Genomic DNA, 12,148 nt, shown 5'->3' on the forward strand with positions numbered 1-12,148 from the left:
GTGTCGCGGCAGCAATCTAAACGCACTGCTCCGTGCCTTCTCCCGCCGGGGCATTTCTCTGCCGCATCACTAATGATGTCATCACCAATGCGGCACATGCAACGCCCCGGCGGTAGAAGGCCCGAAGCAGCCCGTTTAGATTGCTGCCACAACGCTACCGTTTGGAAGAAGGTAATGGTATGTCAGTGTTGCGGTCGGCGTGGGGAGGGAGAGATGGAAGGTGTGGCGTTGCCGGTGCCCGTGTATATGCTTGGCTCCGGTCAGCGCTCAGAACAGCCCGCGTCTTACGTGCTTCCAGAGAAGGCTGGAAGTCCTGCTGGTTCCTCAGTGCAATAAAGAAGCACAAAACAGGTCAAAACAGTCAGTATTAAGTGAAAATAAAGCCCCACTTTATTGTGGTTATCAATCCTGAACAGGGTTCAGTCCATTCTTTCCATAAACCAAGAAAACATGGAAAAATAAAACTGAGTTGAAAAAAAAATAAACAACTCACACCTTTCTTGCAGGTATCACAGGTAAGTATAAGAGTTCAATGCTAATAGTTCTGCCTTTGGCAAACAGGCAGTAACAAGCTATACCACTTCTTTTAAATAAAGACAGTGCTGTGCCCAAGCCTAGATAGAAGCAGGCTTGGTCCAAACCAACTTAACAGTAGTTGGTGGGGGAGGGGAGTAGCCGAATCCACTAATTAAACTCTGTGTAAAACAGAATGCCACAAATGGCCCCACAATCCCAACCAAGGATATTATGTGGATTCTTCCCCAATAAACTACCATCCCAGGCACACAGTCAAAATTGAAGCTTTTCTTACTTTCAAAAAAACACATAAAACAAACAGTCCAGCAAAAATAAACCTGGAAAAAAGGTTTCCAGTCTCAGGCACCTTGCAGTGAGCTCTGCACTGCTCACTTGCTTCCCACAGGTGCAAACAGGTTCCACTGAAAGAAGCCCAAAAGATTGCAAGCTTAAGCACAACAAAAACCCAGTAATATTACTTAGCTTTCTTCCATGGAGTAAGCTTCTGTATTCATAACAGTTTCCAGGCAGTCCATGGGCTCTGGTTCAGCTAGCTGGTTGGCTTCAGAGACAGGGGCTGCATCCACCATCTCAACATCCTGCAAGTGGTGAGGTTCAGGAGAGCAGTCCTGTAAACCTCCTTCCTGGGCTGACCCAGGGCAGACAGACTGCTTCCTCCTCAGTGCAGCCTCAAGAGCATTGAGGCGACCACGCCCTGTTCTAAGAGGGGGCAGGGCAGACTGCAGCTTCTGTTTAGTTCTCACAGGACTTCTAATCAAGTCCTGCAGCTGTGAGTTAGCTGAGTCAGAGGAATTGTTCTGGGGCTGATCTATGCTGTTCCACTCATAGTCCTCACCTCCCCAGGGTTTTGTAATCTGAGTTTTAAGAGGCAACTCAGAGCCTACCTTTCTATTGTAGTTTGCTCTGTCACACTGGTTGGCCCTTTTTACAGCCAGGCTAGGTTTAGGCATAGCCTTTCCTGGCACAAGCCGAGCTTTAGGGCTAGGGTTGTGACAAAGGGGAGGGAGAGTTGGAAGGGTCGGAGGGGGTTCGGCTGCGCAGTGGGGGGAAGGGGATAGAAAGATGCTGTGGGTTTGTGATTGGGCATTGTTTCCCCAAAAATAAGACCTAGTGGGTTTTTGGGCCCAAAATTAATATAAGACAGTGCCTTATTTTGGGGGAAACACAGTGGTACCGACCTTAACCGTACATAGCACTGACCACCTTTGTTCTATGATATGTGCTCATGCATGGAAAATGCTGGCCCTGTTTACAAATATGACCATCTCTGAGAAAAGGTGGATAAAGTCACCCCCTCACAAAAAAAGAGGTTTTTTTTAAAATGAATTCTATTAGGGCAAACACTAATACAAGTCCAAACCCGTAACATGAAAAATCAGCCATTTTCAACCTTTTAGATCTGCTACTTTACTTACTTTTTCCCAAAGGTGGGCACAAACAGTGGCGTAAGGGGGAGCAAGGGGGGAGGTCTGCTTTGGGTGCCATGTTGGTAGGGGCACCGGCACCCCTCCTTCGCCCCCTGCATCTTCCCATTCCTCCCCTCCACGCACAAGCCTCCCTTCCCCTCCCCACTTAGTTGAAGTTGTTGCTCACAGCAGTCAACAACGTTCTCTTTGTGACCCTATTGGCACTTCCGCTGATGTTACTTCTGGATGCCATGTACAGGAAGTGATGTCAGAGGGTGAGCCAATGGGGTCGCGAAGAGCACATTGTTGATCGCCGCAAGCAACAACTTCAATTAGAGGTACAAGGGAAGGGTGGGTGCGTCCAGCAAGCGGGATTGGGGAAGGAGCGACGGGGCAGAGACGAGGGCAGGGTGCCACCGCCCCGGATGCCTCTCACCCTCACTACGCCACTGGTCACAAATGTCATGAGCAGCTCTTAAAATTTATAGAATCAGGTCATTGAATCAGGGAAGAGAGAGAATGAAAGCATCCTCAGCTCACACATGTAGATGAATGAGTTGTAGTTAAAGAGGAGCTTGACTAATAAGGAACAAAGAGATATTTAACAGTGTGGAAGGAGGCTCCTGGGGAGGTAGCACTCGGCATCCCCACATACCTCCTCAAAATGTTTGGTGGTAGAAAGCAGCATCTACCAGATGCTGCTCACGCCGATCTCAGCTCTCCCTCTGACATCACTTCCTGGTCCCACGACCACAAATATCAGAGTAGGTGAATTATGCACAATGAGAATCATGTATGTTGACAAAAGAGCTGAAAGGTGCATGGTTCCCTCTTAATATGCAGTTGTCTTCTCTTGTCTCTTCTATACCTACAGACTCTCCTGAGGGATGGGAAAAGGGAGAGCATAGTGAGCACGCTCATCATTTCTTCCTCAGACATTGAAAATGGCCAAAGCATCATTTGCCGGGCCACCAACAAGGCCATTCCCAGTGGGAAGGAAACATCTGTCACCATCGACATTCAGCGTAAGTGTTGCTAAGCTCACTACTGTACTGTGTGAAAATCTATCCATTCTTTAATCCAGACATATAAGGGATGTTCAATAATTTATCTACCCAAGCATGAAAGAAAGTAGCAAGCGTATTGAAACATCTGTACATGCTGTGACATGTCTCAAGGTTACTCATGCACAGTTGTGGTTCAGTGTGAATCTAACATTCCAAGAGACAGGATGTCAGGAGAGTCCTTGTTCAAATCAAGTAAGAAACTGCTAGATTTGGAGCACTGTTCAGTGATAAAATTTCTCACAAAAGAAGGGAAAAAGCCAAAGAAGATCCATGAACACATGACTACAGTTTATGGTGAGTCTGCACCATTATCCTACAAAGTAAAATTTTGAATCAAGCAGTAAATATGATGGGGTAGAAAGTCTATTGAAGATGACCCTCACACTGGATAGCCTGTAGAAGCAACTTCCACAGAAATGTGCAAGGAAGTTTAGGATTTAATTTTGTCAGAAAGAAAAATTAAGGTTTCCCAAATAGCTGAAGAAATGGGCATCTTAGCAGGTACAGTTTGAAAAATATTTCATGACAGGTTGGGCATGTCCAAGGTTAGTGCAAGATGAGTTCCAAGAATGCTGATGCTATGTCAGACGGCCACGAGTCTCCAGTGCTGTCAGGAGAACATGGAGATGCTCCGTGAAGACCAAGTGAATTTTTTTCATTGTTCAGTGACTGGAGATGAGACTTGGGTCTATCACAGAGATCCTGAGACCAAAATAGAATCAATGCAGTGGTAGCACAAGACATCCCCCACCCTAAAAAGTTCAAGACAGAAAAATCTGCAGGCAAAGTAATAGCAACTTTCTTCTGGGATAATGAAGGATTTTTGCTTCTGGAGTTCTTGCCACACAAGACAACCATAACCGGGAAGAGTTACGCCAACACAATGATTGCTTTGTGGCAGTCAATCAAGGAGAAAAGACGAGGAAAACTCACAGCAGGCGTGTTGCTTCTTCACAATAGTGCACCGGTGCACATGTCATGACAATCACAGGCTACCATCTGGGTTTCAACAGCTTATCCATCCACCCTAAAGTCCTAACCTGGCTCCCTCAGATTATTTCCTGTTCCAAGTTTTGAAGAAATCTTTCCGTGGACAGCGGTTTTCATTTGATGAAGACGTTAAGGAAGCTGTGATGTCCTAGTTTGAAGGTCAACCAGAAGAATTCTTTTCAAGGGGGTTAAAGTCATTGTAGGAAAAGTGGATGAAGAGTATGGAGCTATCAGGGGACTATACTGAAAAATAAAACAAAAATGTTTTAAAACTCTTTTCTTTCCTACTGAGGTAGATAAATTATTGAATGCTTCTCGTAATATCATCATTTTTTTATTTAGTGAAGATGGCATAGAACCTAATCACTGTCATCTGATGTAATGGGGTGAACTCAAGTTCAGAGATCTGGTATCCTGTGTTTATGTACCACTTACGCTCAAATGTTCAGAAAACTGACACTTTAGAGCAACGGTCTCAAACTCAAACCCTTTGCAGGGCCACATTTTGGATTTGTAGGTACAGGTAGTCGTTGACTTATGACCGCAATCGGTTCCAACTGATAGGTCGTAAGTTGATTCGGTCGTAAGTTGGCCTATGTTAATACAGTACTGTACTATTTTTTATCCCTTTTCCCTGGTTGTCCAGCGGTATATCCTGCCTGAGCCCCTCCTGCCGATGTCAGAAGCCGGGCCAGCACGCGCAGGAGTGAGCTTTTAGAACTCCCGCCCCGCCCTGCGCCGCTGACTGAAACACTGCCATAAGTTCTCACGAAACTTGTGGTTCTTGCGGCAGTGCCGCTCAATGAGTAAAAGCCCTGTGCTCCTCTTGCAGAGGTCATAAGTTCAAATCCCAACCAGCTCCCCAGCACATATTTTAATTGTGCCATTCTACCTTGTAGGTGCACCTTGATGATCTCACAATGAGGTCACCATTGTGCAGCTGCAAACCTGTTTTTAAGCTTTTGCAAATGAAGTTATGCATGCAATCTATATATTTGTGTCATGTGCTTTCTTTGCTTTCAAGAATGAGCTGATAGGTGCACTGTTTAGTCAGAAAAAAGGGTAGCTTTTTAGCAAGAAAACTAAAGCTATGTTTTTCATGTGCTGTGCTTCAGTTAATGGATCTTTTTGTCTAATTAGCAAATAGCATTGCTGTTTGTCCACAAATATATCTGTTTTGATGTGCCCCATTTATGTGGTGCCTTATTAAATGATTTTTGGGTTTAATAAAGCAAAAATAAAAACTCAGATGGACCTCTGGTCTGACCCGGTGGAGGCAACTTCTTATGTTCTTATTATTTGGACATCTAAATCTCATCTAAAACCTGATTCTCTAAAGCAGTGTTTTTCAACCTTTTTTGGGCAAAGGCACACTTGTTTCATGAAAAAAATCACGAGGCACACCACCATTAGAAAATGTTAAAAAATTTAACTCTGTGCCTATATTGACTATATATAAAGTAATTCTCTTGAATAGGAATCAAATAAACACAAAGAAAGTATTTTATAATTACTTTATTATGAAATATTAAGTAAACAGAATAGTGAAAAATTATAAAATACTTTATTCAGTGCGAAACCTGGGCCTGTTTGGCTGAACACAAAGCTGATATTCTGGCTGGAATCGAAGAAAGACACACACGTAGCTCTTCGTCAACAGCTCTCAGTCTCTCTCTGTATTTGGTTTTTATAGCATACAAAAATAGACAAATATACCCTCCATCCTTTTTATTAAACCACAATAGCAGTTTTTAGCGCAGGGAACTGCGCTGAATGCCCAGCGCTGCTCTTGACGCTCATAGGCTCCCTGTGCTAAAAACCACTATTGCGGTTTAGTAAAAGGTGACCATATTGTAAAATATAGACAGCAGATATAAATTCAGAACTGTGCATAGTAAGTGAAGGGAAGTTTTCATCTCTGGGAATTTACCCAGTTAACTATTAAGTTATTTGGGCAAATTCCTTTGAAAACTGTGGTAATACTGCCTCCACTTTGCTAAATTTAAAATAAAATCATTTTTCCTACCTTGTCTGGTGATTTCTGGTTGCACTTTCTTCTTCTGACTGTGCATCCAATCTTTCTTCCCTTCTATCAGCCTGTATGCTTTCTCTCCTCCACACCTCATTCCCTCCCCCAACTTTTTCTTCCTCTCTCCCTGACCTTTCTTTCTTTTTTTCTGTTTCTCTTCTTTCCTTCTGTTTCCCTGCCTGCCCCCTTTCTTTCTTTCTCCCTGCCGTTCCCCAAGCCACTGCCACTGCCATCGGGGAACAGGACCCACCAATGGATAACAGGCCCCAAAGCCGACGCCGACGCATGCTCTCCCTGACGTCAATTCTGCAATCGGAGAGGAAGTTCCGCCCAGCCAGGCAGCGATTGGCTGGCCCGAACTTCCTCTCCGACTGCAGAATTGACGTCGGGGAGAAGAAGATTTATCGGCTCGATAGATTAGATCGCCAAGACAAAGTGAGTTCTGGGTGATCGACTCACTTTGCCTTGGCGAGCTACTGGCGCCCCTGCCTCGGGCCCCCTGTCAGCTCCGGGCCCCTGAATGCAGGACTGGTAGTACTGCCCTGATGGCGGCCCTGCGGCACACCAGGCAACATCTCGCGGCACACTAGTGTGCCGCGGAACAGCGGTTGAAAAACACTGCTCTAAAGGACGCCTAAAAAGTTAGATGCCTAAACAGTGCTGAACTCTGCTGAGCGATTCTACAAAGGACACCTAACTTAGGCACCTAAACAGCGCCTAACTTTAGACGCATTGTGCAGAATCAGGCCTATGGTCTACAATCTGTGATATTCTACCCATAAAGTCTAAGATATCCTTTCTGGTGATAATATTCATTGCATTAGTTATTGCTGATAAGTTAGATAAATATCAAGCTAGGCTGTTGTCATGTCTACTACAGCTTGCACTGAAAGCCGTTTTATCTAACTGGAAGGACCTATATAAAATTTGAAAAGGTGGCAGCTGAAAAAGCGAATTCATTAGCTACCTTCAATAAGATTTGGACTCCTATTACTGACTTATTGACATCATAAATCTAACAGTATATAGTTCTACCCTGTACTATACCATACACTTTCATGGTGTCTTTTATTGGTCATTTATATTGATGTACATTCTTTGTACTTTGTGAATGTATCATTCCACTTTATGATATGTAGCACATTCCTGTTATACGGTTATTTTTCTGTTACTGATTTAATGGATGTTTTCTAATCATTTAAATAAATAAAAAGATTGAACACAAAAAGCCTTCTTATTTTCAAGGCCATCATCTTAAACATTCTCAAAATATAATAGCATTTATCTTGGCAATAAATAGATAGTCTAAACAAACACTTATCTTCAAATGTGTGGTCCACTTGACATAAGCAGGACAGCAGTTGGGTACATAGTTTATGGAATTGCACTCGATGCTCGTATGTGCCCTGAATCTCTGCATTTCACAGATATGTCTCAAAGAGTGTGGACAATGGTGAAGCAAAAGTGAGAGGTGCCCCTTGCCCTTTTCTCCATCCCCCATTCCTTCCCTGCCCCCCCTCCACCACCATGCCCGCGCACTAGTGCTGCCCAATTCAGGAAAAAAAAATTTGATTTGATTCAGCCTATTGAATTGATTTGTCGATTCAATTTGATTTTCCTGCCCAGTTGGGTGTTTTTTTCAAACATTACTTTTACTTTTATTTTCTACAAATAAAGTTTCCCTACAAGTTTAATATAGTACATATTTACTATCCCCTCTGCTCTTCATCCCTTTTATAACCTCTTCACCCCCTTTGCCTTTTCCTAACTACACTGGTGCTGTGCTGTAAACAAAATAAACAAACAAAAAGACTTTTCCTCTCTCTGTTAGATTCTAACTCACGTTCGCAGTCTTAACACCGGCTCTGACAGGATACACATTTCAAATCTGACATATTGTAATCACAAAATAGAAAATAAAATTATTTTTTCTACCTTTTGTTGTCTGGTCATTATTCAAATCTTGTTGGTCCCAGGCTCTGGTTGTCTTCTGATGACTTGTTTCTTCCTTCTTTCTTCTTTCTCTGTGCTAACCATCCATCTTCTATCTCAGTCTTCCCCTTCCGCTTCCCTTTCCTCCCCCATAGGTCTGGCATCTTTCCTTTTTTCCGTCTCCATCCACAGATCCACCTTTTCTCAACTACCCTTTCATCCAGCATCTCTCCCTCCTTCCCCACCACCCCAGGGTCTACCATCTCTCCCTTTCTTTTCCAAACTACCCTCCTATCCAGTATCTCTATCCCCCCTCCACACCATCTCTTGTGTCCAACTTCTCTCCCTTTCTGTTCCTTCCCTCCCTAAATCCCATTGCCACAATCTCTCTTCCTCTCCTCTTTTTTTAGAACCATTATTTTTTCCCCCCCAAAGTCCGGCATATGCATGTCCCTTTGAACCCCCATTCCCTCCCTACCTCGGTGTACTTCTACACCAGGGCCCCCTTCTCCTGAAGGTCTGCCCCCCCTGAAGGCCTGCACCCCTCAAAGGCCTGTACCCCACACCTGAAGGCCTACCTGAACCCACACCTGAAGGCCTGCTTGTCCTGCCTGAAGGCCTGTGCCACCATCCCTGAAGGCCTGTGCCACCACCCCTGAAGGCCTGCACCTCCCCGAAAGCCTGCACCCCACCCCTGAAGACCTGTCTGTCCCCCCCTAAAGGCCTGCACCCCCCCCCCCCGAAGAACTGCACACACACCCTGAAGGACTGCATACACACCCCCCTCCGGAAGGCCTGCGTGTTCCCCCTGACCTCCCACGCATCCATTTACTTAATATCAGCAGCCTGCAGAGAAGATCACCGGTGCTAGTGATCTTTGCAAGCTGCCATAGGCCTTTGGAGCTGTTTCCTCTGGCGTGATCCTGCCTCTGACATCAGAGGAGGGGCGGGACCGCGGCAGAGGGAAGAAAGCTCTGAAGGCCTATGGCAGCTTGCAAAGATCACTAGCACGGGCGATCCTCTCTGCAGGGTGCTCCGCTAATGAAATTAGGTAGATAAATGCGCGGGAGGCCAGGGGGAAGCCGTACACCACTAGTGTGCAATAGCATACCATTTGAGAATCACTGGCTTAGAGCGAACAGTGATGGTACTATTTAGGACCTTTCCAAAATGTTAGAGTTGGATTGTTACTGACCTAAGTGGCATTATGGATGAAAAGGGTTCTCATAATGGCCAGGGAAAAGAATCTGGTCATCCGACTGACTAGGGTGGGAGGGAAACTCTGTTTCAATGACTCTGTTGATATATCGGTCCCCTTCTAATGACATAGCTGTGCTTCCACTAACATGAAGACATTTATTACCTCTCCTGTAGTGACAATAGTGGAATGGTGCATTAGTTTCCCACTCCCATCCTCCAAATTGGCACCCCAGGTAGCCACCTGTCTCTCCCATCCCATCCAATCACCCTAAACCAACACTCAGACTGATCAGCATTTCAAACTAGTTTAATACAATACTCTGCAATCTTAAGCAATCCACTAGCAACAAAATTTGAGGAGAAATACTATTATAGCTGTAAAGAAAACACATATTGCCAGCAGAAAATGGCACCTTGCAATAACAAGCATGGCAATTTCTTTCTCAGAAAACCTAAGATGATTTGTCTGTAAGCAGAAAAGCTCTGATGACATTCCAGCTGATACTGAGTCTATTTAATCCAGTTTTGACAGGATTCTACACAGCTTCCATGAATAGAGAAGTGACCAAGATACCCATTGATATATCAAAGGCTGCATAACTAGTCACCTTTAACAGAAAACTGGGCTGTAGCTGGCCCTGGAGCTTAGAAGCTAGACAAAGAGCATGGGAAGTACAGACAATAAAATGTCAAGTTCTCATTGTGGGTTAATAAGCGTTCCTGTCCCTGCGGGAAACCATCCCTTGTCATTCTTTAGTGTCTAGCTCAACTTCAGTCCTTCTACACCAGCATTCTTCAATGCAAGGCTTGAGGGTCAGTGGCTGTGCCCATTCATACCCTGATTTTTATGTGAGCCAAGTATAGGACAATCAAGCCATTGTGACATCACTGATGTGATTGGCTCTTAGGCATTGGTGGAATGAAGCATTATGACATCACAATATCTGCTCTGGATACCAGAGACTGTCATTCTTTAGTGTTTCTCTCAACCTCAGGCCTTCTACACCAGCATTCTTCAGTGCAAGGCTTGAGGGTCAGTGGCTGCACCCATTCATACTCTGATTCTTCCCTCTCTCCTTAAAGAATGACATGGAGATGGTTTCCCACGGTTATCTGCGGGGACAGGGACAGTAATGAATTCAGAAGTCAGTGAATCACCCCAGTAAACAATCTATGGATTTTAGTTCAGACCAGTTTATTCATTTCTATTTGGTCTTTGAAAACAAAAAGGCAAATTTGTTAAAAAAAAATTTGTTAAAAAAAAAAAAAAAAGACTAGAGGTAGGACCAAAGAGACAGCGATTTGGAGCTTTCTATCCATCACTGCTTTCCTCCTCTTAGCCTGAAGAGGGAGCTCTGCTACGTGATCTCCCACTCTCTCTTCGATTTGTGCCCTTGATTTTGTGGTTTATTCTGGGTGGGGGATCTTGGGCATCTCCTCTTCTTTTTATCTTTCTTTATTACATATGGTTGTTATGTTGTTCATATCTCCTATGCTGATGGTGCTTGTTTTGCACTGCTCATAGATGCTTCTGTTATGCATCTGCTTACCCTGTATCCTGTTTGTTCCTCTGGTTGACTTTAATAAAAATGATTTGCAAAAAAACAACAACCCAAAACAGAAGAGACTTGCAGCAACTTGTGTTCCTAGTCCCAGTGAACCCTGAACAAGCATCACAGCTCCCCAAATGCCTCAATAAAAGGGTTTTGCAACCTGTTTTGAAATGAGACCTAGAGGCTTCATGTCTTAAATTGGTGACAAAGGCATTTCAAAATGGAAATTGTTGTCACTAGACCAGTGCTTCCCAAACATTTTATCTAATAAGACCTCATTTTGACACTGAAAATTCACATGACCCTAAACGATAAAGATGAAAACAAAATAGCAGCTAGGACTCTTCAGCTTAGAGAAGAGGCAACTGAGGGGAGATAAGATAGAGGTCTATAAAATACCAAGTGGAGTGGAACAGGTAGATGTGAATCACTTGTTTACTCTTTCCATAAATACTAGGACTAGGGAGCAGGCAATGAAGCTTTTAAGTATTAAATTTAAAACAAACTGGAGAAAGCATTTCTTCATTCAATGTGTGATTAAACTCGGGATTGCATTGCCAAAGAATGTGCTAAAGCCCATTAGATTGGCAAAGACTAAAAATAGTTTGGATAATTTCCCAATAGAGAAGTGCATTAGCCATTATTAAGATGGTCTTGGGAAAATCCATGCTTATTTCTAGGATAAGCAGCATAAAAAAAATCGATTTTACTCTTTTGGAATCTGCCAAATACTTGTGACCTGGATTGGCCAGTGTTGGAAACAGGATACTGGGCTTGATGGACCTTTGGTCTGTCCTAATATGGCAATGCATATTGTTACAGGGAAGCTCCTGTCCCAGTGCTAAGAACTACAAATCCCAGCATGCACCATGTCTTGAGCCCGAGAAAACCTGGCCTGGAGTGGGGCCAGCCAACACAACCAGGAAGGGAAGAAGGAAATCAGGCCATAGCAAAGCCCAAGAGTCAGAGGGGGAGGGCAGGTGACACTAATTACTCTCCCTATTGCTTCTTTCCTCAGGTGGGGAAACTAAGGTCAAACCCAGGAGGGAGTGGGGCTAGCCCTCAGGAAAGGCAAGTTAAAAAACCTCTGACACCATTTGGAGGTAGGCAACCAGGAGGCACAGGTGAAGCTACTGCTAATCAGCACTCAGCAAGGAAGGCTTGCAGTTGCCAAGGAGGAGTAGTGCCTCAAGCCAGGACCCCAAGCTGGATACAACCTAGCAGGAGGGGAATTGAGAGCCCCGGGAGGGTGTATCTCACTGTGGTGGACCAACCTTGGAAAGCAAAGTCCAAAGCCAAGAGCAGACACGGTCAGTACAGACCTGACCCCCCGGCAAGGAGGTAATTGGCAGGAAGTGCCTGAAGATACCGGGTGGGGGAATAGTCTGAGCCAGGAATCTTTGAATTATGATATGAACAGTCTTAGCGAGGAAT

General features: G+C 44.4%; 1 protein-coding gene across 6 annotated transcripts in view; it reads left to right on the forward strand.

Moving 5' to 3' along the window:
• Positions 1-12,148, forward strand: part of KIRREL3 (kirre like nephrin family adhesion molecule 3) — a 1,600,598-nt gene that overhangs the window by 1,301,222 nt on the left and 287,228 nt on the right. For all 6 annotated transcript variants that reach the window (XM_033917922.1, XM_033917923.1, XM_033917927.1 and 3 more), the window contains one exon: positions 2,818-2,968. In XM_033917922.1, the coding sequence (XP_033773813.1) occupies positions 2,818-2,968 (151 nt within the window). The remainder of the gene's footprint in view (positions 1-2,817; positions 2,969-12,148) is intronic.

This window comes from Geotrypetes seraphini, chromosome 13 (genome assembly GCF_902459505.1).
Source record: "Geotrypetes seraphini chromosome 13, aGeoSer1.1, whole genome shotgun sequence".
Lineage (NCBI taxonomy): Eukaryota > Metazoa > Chordata > Amphibia > Gymnophiona > Dermophiidae > Geotrypetes > Geotrypetes seraphini.